The 11,719-nt window shown below is 49.3% G+C and overlaps 1 protein-coding gene across 1 annotated transcript; it reads left to right on the forward strand.

Moving 5' to 3' along the window:
• Nucleotides 1-7,760: 7,760 nt before the first annotated feature.
• On the forward strand, nt 7,761-8,587 carry LOC120755049 (homeobox protein Hox-D1-like). Its single transcript, XM_040069553.1, has 2 exons — nt 7,761-8,178; nt 8,316-8,587. Exons 1-2 carry the CDS (start codon nt 7,761-7,763, stop codon nt 8,585-8,587), a joined length of 690 nt encoding a protein of 229 aa, XP_039925487.1.
• Nucleotides 8,588-11,719: the final 3,132 nt, after the last annotated feature.

An 11,719-nucleotide genomic window follows, 5' to 3' on the forward strand; every position in this document is an offset into this window, starting at 1 on the left:
AGCTTAGAAGGAAAAAAAAAAAAATAGAAACCCTCTGATAGTGCTAATTTCATTAGGGTCTCCATAGCAATCCGCGCAGCAGCTGCCGCCTCCTTTGTTATTTTTATACTGTTGTCTTTATACTAACCATAAATCAATTTTTAGACATCTTTGGAAGCCCGGGCTTTTCCTTTTTTTTTTTTTTTTTTTTTTTTTTTTTTTTTTTTTTTTTTTTTTTTTTTTTTTTTCCCTTTCCTTTCCACATAAATATAAACTTTGAAAGAAAATTGACAATCAGATACACACAGCCGAAGGGAGACGCTGAGACGGGGTGCGGGCAGCGGCTGGGCGGTGCCGCCGTGCTCCCCCGGTGCCCGGCAAGGACGGTCCCACCCCCCCTGGCCGCGGCAGAGCGGCACCGCCACCTCTCTCTGCCACAAACAGGACAGCTAACACGGGGAAGGAGAAAATAAAGTAACAGGAAGATTAAAAAATAGGAAAAAGAAAGGGAACGATGCTCTGAACCCTTGTGTTTCCTCCTCTCTAGTTACACGGCTGTATTGAACTCCTCGCTGGATTTACAGAGATACTTCTTTTGTAAATGCTGTGATTAAAGTCTCTTCCTGACAGTACATATCGCTCTGAGAAGACTATTCTTATATCTTTCTAAAAATGTCGAATTAAATATTAATCCAAACTTCTGTATTCCCCACCAAAACGTCTGATGCATCACTTTCCAGTTCGACAAACACTGCAGCTCCTACTCCATCCTCTAATGACAGACCTGGCATATTGGGAGAAATATTTTACCACCTCCCATCCTGGTCAATACAGACAAGTTTTCTTTTATTTGTTCTTCTTTCCTTTCCCATTCCTGCTTTCTTCATTGCCGTTTGGTATTTATGTTCAGCTGAGCACTAATGATTCAAAATATTACTTAGGGTTTTGTTTTCCCCTCTGTGAGATTTCAACAATGCTGTGCTACAGTGAAAAGTGTATCTTTTGTTAAATTTCACTTTTAACCAAGCAAATTTGGATATATGTGTTACAGATCTGTAAACAAAACAGAACAGAATAAACTGCTTTGTTTGGAGACATATTTTAACCCTTTTAGGCCCTAAAATTGTATTCTATGGAAGCCTTCACACAAATTGTTTCTTAGAAGCAGCACCCAGAAGTAAACAAAACATGTAAACAATGCAAAAAAGTAATGCTAGACACCACTTGTGATTTATACTTCTGTAATATGCCATAAATATACACGTTTGTTTCTCCAACAATTTCTGCAATCAGTGTGCTCACAAACAAAATTGTCCATGTAGGTTTTTTGTGTGTTCTTGAAACACAACATATTTTGCATCACCTGCTTCTATCTGTGAAACAGCAAGGCACCATTTCTGCAGGACACCCAGTGTTCTTTTCCCTTTTGCTTTGTGCTCTGTAGGCTGTTAGTCAAACAGTGTCTGCCTCGGCTTACACTATTAGTTCTTCATTAAATCTGTCAAGAAAGAAAAGTTTGTTTAGAGATCTGGGAAAGGAAGGGAGTTCAGAGGAACCTTGACCACAGACACAGTGTTACTGAGGCCCACTGCCCTGAATTGCTTTCATATTGCAGAAAGACGGGGCCACCAGACATGGTTTCCAGTGCGGGAGGAGGAGGAGGAGCATGTGTGAGGGAGAATCTTCTTGTAAATAAATTCACTTTCTTCTCCATGACTCTGGCAGAGGCGTCTTGTTTGTAATGCAATAGAAGACCATGATGATAACCTAATTATTAGAAGTAATGTAACTTTAGCAAGATCGCTGGCATTTTTACAATGTTTGTACAAGCATCAGCAATCCAGAGGAGAGATACGCTTTAGCACAAGCCAGACTTTTTCTTGGCCCATCATTTAAAACCCATAAATTATAAACAACCTTTTTCACACTCAACAGGGATTCAGCTCCTTTGCAACAGCATCTGATGTGATGAACTCCAGTCACCTATTTAAAACACAACCAGTCAGCCAAGGCCAGGCCTGGGGCTGATCTTAGCATTGCCTTTCTTTCCAACTAGGACCATAGCACCCCTTCCTCTCCTTCCCTCCATCTGCTCCAGACCCATAGAGGGTCAACGAGCCAGGGCCACTGCCAGGGCCGGCAGTGATGTTGCCCAATTTGGGATAGGGAGCTGCTGACAGCACTGTTTGAGAGGTGTCAAGGGTGCACCGAGCTCCAGTGAGGCCATGCAAGTTTTTCTGTTCAGATCAGTGGGGTTTGGGTCTCCACTTTATGGTTTGCCCTTACAGTAACCCACTGTTTAATGGTGTTTTAGCAGTTTCCCTGGTGAAAAAAGGAGCCGAGGCTTTGTGTTATCTCCATGCAGTCAGTGTAGGGCTGAGCTACCCCTTTGTATCCTGTTTCATTTTGAGGAGGGCCCATCAGCGTCCCACTGTGTATGAGTGCTGGTGAGCAGCACCAGGGCAGGGGAACATAGACAGGAACAACCAGGGGACTTCCAGAGATGCCACAGCTTTGTAGGTGCCACTTCTGTTTGTCTGGAAAAACAAAGCCAAATGCCTCCTGCTCCATTACCAAGTACTCCCTGAGCAGACACTGCAGGCTCCCAGCCCTGGTCCCTGGGCAGGCCAGGAAAGGTCTCAGGAGCACCCCCATGGCTTCCACTGGGGGTGGTGTATGAGACTGGGGGTCATCCACTGGGGGTCATCGGGGGCTGCAGGCAACCTTGTCCAGAGATAAAGAAGAGGCAGCTGGCTGCACACTCAGGAGGCAAGGGCATGCAGGGAGGAGGCTGGCTAAAAAAGAGGGAGCCCACCAGCATCAACCAGAAGTCCCCTGACTTTCTTGAGGGCCAGCTGGGTCTTTTGGGCTCCATGGCAAAAAGTCTGAAGGCAGGATCCACTGCTGGGGTGTCTTCACCCCTCCAGCCCCATGGGAAGCCCTTTGAAATGGCCTACAGGGAGGTCCAGGCACAAAAAGGACTACTTGACTAGGGGAAAAAACTAGGTTGACTAGGTTGAAGGGGATGGGGCTGCTGGTTTACCGCTGGGAGAGGGGCTTGCTGACAGCTGTCAGCTGAGGAGAGAGGAAGGGAGCTGCAGGTTGTGATGCCATCCTCCTAAATGCCAGCCTGCTGTGCATGCCCAGCAGGTACCACACACAATGGCAGCCCGGAGAAGGCACAGTGTGCTGCACAGTGAACAGGCCCAGATGTCCAGCACTCCCCTGCAGACCTGCCTGGGAACAAAAGCTGGAGCTGGGTGGGCAGCACAGAGGGGCTGGCGCTGCCAGGGCAATCAGGGCCGTGGTGGTTGTTACGTGATGTTATACATTGATGAACAAGATACCTCTGCTTTTAAAAGGCACAAGATAAGCTGGACCAGAGCTCTGTTGGCTGCAGCCACTTTCCAGGGATTGAATGGCAAGTTAACCCCTGAACGGGTGATGTCTCTCTGTTCCCATGTGAGAGGCAGCAGTGGGTACCCCGTGGTCCTTGCTTGGAGTGGGGCTGCCAGGGGAGTGACAGAGTTGGCTCTATTAAGAGTCATCAATCACACAAAGAGCACTTCTTACTTGACAGTGGTTCCTCCTACTTCTGCTTGGACCTGAGCCAGCTGGGACCTGAGCAGAAACCCCATCCAGCAGAAGCAGAATGCAGTCCCAGAGCCTGAGAGCCATGGGGTAACAGGGCAGGACTGAACTCTGACTAACTTTGGTCACATAGGCTGAGACACACAATGGGACACAGTGAGGTATCTACGCCTGCATGCTCCTAGGCCTCTGCAGATGCTGCTCAGGAGCAGAGGTGAGTCTTTGTCCCTCCTTTTGGAGCCCAGGGTCCTGAAGCTTTCCAAACTTTTACAGAAAGGCTCAGCTGCAATGACAATAAGCATGAAGCAGAGTGAAAACAGCAAGAAATTTGTACTACACAGGATGGACATTTTCTGGGTAAAAATACTCATGAATGTAGAATTTGAACAGCAGGGTTCATTTTTTCATTTGCTGATGTGCCGTTTTTCTTGCAACAGCTGAAATTTTGGGAGTAGTAGGCAATCCCACGCTGAGTGAGGTACACAGCCTCAGTCTTTCCTCCAAGAAACCTGGTCCACATTTTAGGATCTTTGGGAGCAAGAAAGGCTAGACAAGACAGAAATCTTGGCTGCAAACTTACTGATACCTCTCTTTTGTACACAGCAGCATGACTTATCTTGACACCTCTGGGTTTTCAATATGTGTAATATTTCTGTCCCACCAAATTCACAGCCATGGGACAGGAAACATGGCTTTACATGGCAAAGGGCCAACGTGGGATCACTCTTCAGAGCAAATCTTTACAGAAGAAGGGATAGACTTTCCCCCTCTCTGTGTCCATACAGAGGATCTTTGCCATTAATCCCACATACTGGGAGAATGGAGGTTCCTGTCCCAGGAGGTCATTTGGGAAAGGGGAACTTGTGACACGGAAACATTGATGGCAGAAGGAAACATCCCTTCCTGTGGATTGCTGTGACTGCCTGAAAGGGCTGTGCAGGAGCTGAAGATGGCTCTCCTGGAGTGCCAGAACCACTCCCCATCTCTGCCCTGGAACCTCTGTTCATCTTTTATTCACATTTTACAAAATAAACTCCCAAGAGCTTCTCCTCCTTCTGTAATAGCCTTTCTCCCAGGAGTCTTTGGTGGTTTGTTCGTGCTAACAGGGCCACTGCTTAAATACCCAGTGTTTGCTTACCTCCCTTCAGGATGCCACCCACACCCTAGCTGTCTCCACAGCATGGATGTACATCCCCACTTACCACTGAGAGCCAGCTTTGCCCAGCTGACAGTGTCATAGCAGCAGAGGGGTGAGGACAAGGTAATGCTTGAACCACACCTCCCAGGTCTGGGGGCTGGGGAGGGATGTGTTAGTTCTCGTGACAAGCACAGAGGGTGGACTCTTGTTCCAGGGGGAAGGCCACATGTCCCAGTCTCAAAGCAGTGTCTGTGGCTCAGGGCTGCCATTGCCTTGGACACACATGCTGCTCAAGCAGCCTCCCTTAGGTGAGTTGCTGGTGTTTGCAACCAACGAGACTCAGGGCTTTTCGGCTGGACCTTTTCCTACATCTTGTCTTGGTTCTGCAGTGGCTTTCCCAGGCTTTGAAGAGGCCCACATATTTCCAGAAACATGGTGACACATGGTGACAAGGACTCATTTGGTCCATTGTTCTCACAGAGGTTTTTGCCCCAGCAGTTCCCCTGTTTCGCCATCACTTGACTACTCAACACAAGCATCCCTAAACCTCCCAGCCATTCTCAAATTGTCTCTGACAGCATCATCTTCTTCACCTTCTTTTTTTCCCTACTTTTCTTCTTCTTTCTTTTGGCTTCCAAGGAGTTCTTCATCTTTCCCATTAGACTCCTTGTAAAAAAAACCAGCTGCAGCCACTCTATTCTCTATCACTGGAACTTAAGCCTGAACCCTAAAATTCCTGCATATAGAAAAAACCCTCCTCAAAAGCCAGAGCACCAACAAGAGATGTTTTGCCTGTATTTAGCCACTGATTTCTGCTTTTGTCACCCTTGAACAGTACTGCCAAAACAAACAGGTAATGAACAGGAAACTGGTAACAGCATCCAGCTGGGTAAATGGAAAGTTTGGATGTCGGTGTGAACACAGACAGCTTTTCTAGCATTTAAAACAGTCTTAGGTGTAATTAAACCGGTTGCATTCTCCAAACACAAGACTCAAGTAAAGCAGCAGCCCAGCTCTAAAGCAAATTTTGTTTCCTTCACTGCAGGCAGGAATTTTTACAGCATGGGAGACTGAAGAGCACAGATGCTCTCCTGCATGGACAGCCATTCTCTGTTAAAGACAAAACCTGCTGTTCCCACGCTTCTGAATTTTCAGAAGATAACATTTTCCAAACTGCTCTGATTGCCATGGGAGTGCTGAGAAAGTTTGCATCATCCAGAATTTAACCCCTTCCTCAAAATGTAAGTTTCCTTACAAAGTGTATTTGATTTAAACTGCTCTTCTAATTTATACCCACATGCCCTGAAAACAGAAATTTAGGTTGTACTCCATTATTAGTGTATCAGGGCAGCACAGCCCATCACAGTGAACAAGTCTGTGCCAGGAGAACACCGAGCTTCAGCACTCTGCCGGTAGACTCGAAGTTCAAGCACCCTTAAGACATAATCTGTACATCCAGCCTTTGCTCTGTAATAATTGCTTTATAGTAGATGAACAATATTAGCTGGGGAGAAAGTGGGGCTGATAGGAGGTCATGTCACTGATCAGAGGCCCTGTACAGGGAAATGCTCCTGTACCTTTGCAGGCTTTGTATGCCTGTCCCAGAAATGTGTCCTCTCAGGGCCCCTGCAGGAAAAAAACCCAAACAGATCTGCTCTGAATTCATCAGCTGCCTATAATGGTGGAGCTGAGCTGCAGAGCACAAATCTCCATGAGAGAGTTGATACTGAGTCAGTGAAATGGTCTGATTATGTCTCCCCATTATATCCTTTTCCTGTCACCAGTCCAGCCCTCTGAAATCCACAGGAGACCCAGTGGGATGTTTCCTTGTCTGAGGCTTCTGGTTGCCTTTATGAGGTTGGCACCATGCTTGGTCCTTGCAAAATGTGTGGCCTCTTCCTGACCACAGCAAATGGCACTTTGGCCAAGAGCTTGTAGAGCTTCTTGAGCTGTTGAGCGCACGGCACTGGATGATAGATGAAGGCATATAAATTTCACGTTTTTATTTAGAAATAGAATCTATTTTTAAATAAAGTACAACCCTTGCATTTCCCAGCTGACTCTATATCCACCTACTAAGAATTAGAAGGCGGCAAGTCTAATTCCAAGCGGCATGATGTAGCCCTTCTTTGTGTCCCTTGTGTGTCCAGTCCCAAGTCACCAAAGCCCAGGTGTACTCTGCCCAGCACACCCTTCTCCTGTTCTGAAATGCACGTAGTTATCAGCTGAGGCATTGGATGAAACCCATCATTATCCAAATCAAACATCAGCGTGGCTCAGACCGGATGGTCAAGTGTCACTTGGAGACATTCAGGGAAAGATGATCACTTCGGGAGTCCAGATTTCACCTCCTTCACCTTGTGGCTGTTTCCTGACATTCTGATGGATTGAAAACCAAGAGAGAGCGGGACAATTTGGCTGGGTAGAGCAACTTGGTGCTCTCTGCCAGCTGCAAACACTCAGTAAACAATGCTCAATCGCCAAGGGAAAAGTAAAAGTCCATTAACCGTGTGAGCCTGTTAACGGTCTCTATTTTTGAGAGGCCGCAGAGCACTTATCTGATGGAACGAGACCATTAAGTGCCATGAGGTGCAGTAGCAACTCGCCCCCCGCCCCAGCCTCCGGGTGTGGAGACCTGGGTGTGCCCGCGTGGGCTCCGCGGGAGCCTCCAGGAGCCTGGCCGGCTGCAGGGCGAGGGAGAGAGCAGACCTGTCCCCGGACGGGAGCCCGGATAGCGGGAAAGCGCCAGCTCGCTCACGTTCCAGACTCCGGCAAACGTCCCAAGTGTGCGGCGACTCCGTCAAGTGCAGGGAGAACGGCCCGTCCCGTGGGAATCCCGGCGCGGTGCGGAGCGGCGGGACTGCCCACCTGCAGCCCCGCGCCGGCCCTGGGCAGCCGGGCGTGGACAGGGGAGCTGGCGGCGCCCGGGACGCCCGGCGAGGGCTCGCCCCTCCGGGCTCCCATTGGCCGCGGGGCGGGACGTGCCGCCCCGCTCCAGGGCCTATATTAGGGCAATATTGCCCCGGCGGGGCGCGGCGTTGCCCCGTGGGTCATGGACCCGGGGTACTCCGCTCTCGCCTTTCCGCAGGGGCCGTGCCGCGGGGCTCCGCACGCCCCGTACCTTCAACGAGGGGACGGCGCCTTCCCGGCGCTGGGCACCACGGCCAGCGCCGCGCTCCCCGCTCAGGTTCCGGGGTACGCGGCCGCTGCCCCCGCTGCGCTGGGCCCCGGCTACCGGCCGTCCCGGGGAGCCGGACCGCCGGGCTACGTTACGTCCATCCTTCCCGGGAGCGGCCGTCCGCCGCCGCCGGACCCCGGGCGGCCCTGCCCCTGCCTCGGCGCGGGGCTGCGGCACCTCTCGCCCTGCCCCGGGGCCACCCCCGCCCCCGGCTCCCCGGCCCCCGCGGCGGCCCCGGCGGCGCCCCGCACCTTCGAGTGGATGCGAGCGAAGCGGAGCCCGCCCGGGAGAAGTGAGTGGGGCGGCGGGGAGCGGGCGGGGGCTGCTCCCATCCCGGCTCCCCTCTGCCCTTCTCCTGCCTCGACCCCCGCCCCGCTTCCTCCCCCTGCCTTTGCCCCCGCTGAAGCGCGGTGTTTTTCGGCGTTGCAGGCGGTGCGGCGCCGTGCCGGGGGGAAGATCCCGCCCGCTCCGCACGCACCAGCTTCAGTACCCGGCAGCTCACGGAGCTGGAGAAGGAGTTTCACTTCAGCCGGTACCTGTCGCGGGCCCGCCGCCTCGAGGTGGCCCGCTCGCTGCGCCTCCGCGACGCCCAGGTGAAGGTCTGGTTTCAGAACCGCCGCATGAAGCAGAAGAAGCGGGAGCGGGAGGCGCTGGCCGCCCCCGCCGCTGCGCCCGCAGGTGTCCCGGGAGGCCCCGCCTGAGGCTCCCCGGCCCCGCCGAGGGGCCCGCGGGGACGTCGGGGCTGCGCTGGAAGCGGCGGCCGGAGGAGCGCCCGGGTGTCCTTCCACGCGGGACCGCCGCGGTGCAGTCCCGCTGCTTTTTCTGTTGCAACTTTATGTACGGTTTTTTTAGTGAGGACTCAGGGAAAACCGCCGGCCCCGAGCGCCGCTGCTCGGCGTCGGAGCGGGCCGAGGCAGCGGGAGGGTGCAGCTAGGAGTTAGCGGAGAGCGCTGCTCCCCCAAGGCAGGGCAGTAAGCAGCTCTGCCAACTCCCCTGGGTTCGGGGGAAGATGGGTGCGTGGAGAGGCTGCCCCACGCTCCCGGCCCTTTCTTATTTTTGCGTTTAAATAGACAGTTCCATGGGCTCCGGCAGAGTTGGTGTAGAAGGGGAGAAACCCCAAGAACGCAGGGCAGGGGAGAGCAGGGAAACAACTTCTTGAAGGAAGGGCCAGGGTTGGTCATGGCATGAGTCCAAGATCCCTTTTTGAAAGAAGTGTCCTTGTCTTTTGCCCTGCCCTTTGCAAAATTGCTGCAAAAATACCAGGCTGTTTCTGCTTGTATGTACGTATGTATGTCTTCATTCATTCATTCATTCATTCATTCATTCATTCATTCATTCCCATTCTTTTTCCTGATGTGGCTGATTTAGTTGAAAATCTGATTTTGAAAGAAAAAACTGCTAGGTAAAATTTAAAAAGAAATAAACTCTTAAGAGGAGCACCTATTCCCTTTTGAACTGCAGATGTGCTGGGATTTCCCTTGCAGAGGCTCTGGGCAGCCCAGGACTGGCCAGCAGCCCTCCTGTTGACTCCCAGCTCCCCTCACATATCTGTTGACAATATAAAGCCTCTTACAGCATCTAGGGCCAGACTCAGTTCATCTAGCTCTCTCAGTCTCCGTTGTATCTTATGGTTAAAAAATGTGCATCAGATGTAAATCTGTTTACAACAAATCTCACCACATGCAAAACCTCAAGACCCGTTGAAGCTCAGAAAGATGCTTGGGTTTGACCAAAGACGAATGCTGGCAAAAGGACAAGAGGATTCCTGGGTCTTTTACTTGGATACTTGCACAAAAAAGACTGGCAATGTTCCCATAGATAAAATAATGGTATCAAAGTGGGCAAAGAAACCAAGTTTAGACTTTTTTTTTTTTTTTTTTCCCCCCCCATTTGTGCCTGGGAAAGCATAACAGCCATGTGGAGAGGAATGACATCTGGATTTACCTGAAGGTGATTTCATTTATTTGAGTACAGGGCTTTTATTTTGGACAAATCTCTGCCCTGGATTTCTGCTGAGTGTTGGACTTTGGGGTGAAGAACCAGTTATGGGACCAGGGGAGACAGACCTCAGGGGGAACTGTAAAATGCACTGGGACCCTGTCTGGAAACCAGCCCCAGACACCAACAACGGTTAGTCTTTGCTGGATGCTTGCTGGGTAAAACAAACACAGAGAGAAGATGAAGATGGATGTCTCAAGTCAAAAAGTCTGCAACGAGGAAGATTCTTACTCTCTATAATACTTTCCTTCTCCCCAGGTGCCCTTCTGCTTAAAGCTTTCTTCTGAAGAATTCTGCTGAGGGACTGGGAAGCCACTGCTGGTGGAAGCTTCAGCAGAAGTTGGTGGGAACCCTGGGAAACTATTCCCAAAAGCTGGGCAGGCAAGTTGTGGTGATGTTGTGGCAACAAGTCCACAGCTAAATGGGGGCAGAAGCCCCAGCGAACATCCGAAGGAAAGGACTTCCCAAGACAGAAGGGTTTGGTCACACATCACATCCTGACTGTGCTGGCAAAGGACAATAGTGCTAGAGGCTCACGGTTGTGCATGCACACAGGCACATTTTTGTTCTGTATATAGAGTTATGGTTCATGTCCCTTGGGCTGGATCACTTCATGGGATAGCCCTAAAAATTCCCATGACTGAGGTACTCGTGTAAAACTAGCTGCAACCAAAATATGTGGTTTGCAGTTCTTCATTAAAGTAATGACACCAAACAAGCATTTATACTGCAGGCTGATCATTCATTAAAACCCAGGAAATATTTCTGCCACCTTTTTTTAATTTAAAGCAGAATAAAGCAAAATGTGGTAAAATTAATGAAAATTTGAATTAAATCAATGTTGTTTTGCAAGTTGAATTTTAAAGGCAAGCAGACTACTAACCAGCTCTTTTCTGCAGCTTTTTAAGGTCCATTTTAATGAACTCCTCTGTTACTACTTTTTAATTATTTTTTATCCTAGAAATGAGCATAGACATACAGCTACAAAAACCCATCTTTCTCAGAACATATGTTTCACATACAAACTTTAGAAAACAGCTGTATTTTCAGTTGCCTCCAAATTTATCGCATGTCTATGGGGTTGTTTGTTTGTCAGCCTTTTATTTTCCTAATGATTTTGACATTTGTGCCAGACACTTTAGGCCAGAGGAATGCTTTCTGTACTGCTGGCACACTCCTGCACTACTAACATGGAAAGAAAGATTCTCATTGATTTCAGTGGTGCTGGATCAGACCATTAGAGCACGCTAACTCTTACACAATGAATGTTTTCGTGACATATATTTTCCTGAATAAAGAAATACATGTCTCGGCCTTGTAGCAGTGCACAGTTCTGTATCCATCAAAATGACACAGACCGAATGCACAAAGATTTATTTTGAAATTAAGATGAAACCTTACAACTCTTTTATGGCTATCTGAATCAATTTGGTGGTATAAGCACAACTATATTCTCTGTTAAGAACAACTACTTAGTATTAAGTGTAATTTCTACTCAGATGACAGGGCCAGTTTAATAGGATCTTTCTCTTCACAAACAGTTCTAGCTGTATGAGGATTAGATATTGCTCCTTTGCACTATTCTGTCAGCAAGATACCCAAAGGAAGGAGCTAATGCAAGTCATGTGCCAATTCTTAAATAATTAAATAAAAATGCCTGTGATATCCATGGGTGCACACATGAGACAAATAAATGATAGATAAAGTCTAAGATTCACTCATTTAACATTAATCCCAAGAGTTGTGTCTCACACATGCTCAATTTGATGCCTAGCGGTTGGAAACAGGTTTTAGATTTGGCAGCTAGAGCTAAGAGCACAAGCTGCAGTTTTCAC

Source organism: Hirundo rustica, chromosome 7 (genome assembly GCF_015227805.2).
Source record: "Hirundo rustica isolate bHirRus1 chromosome 7, bHirRus1.pri.v3, whole genome shotgun sequence".
Classification (NCBI taxonomy): Eukaryota; Metazoa; Chordata; class Aves; order Passeriformes; family Hirundinidae; genus Hirundo; species Hirundo rustica.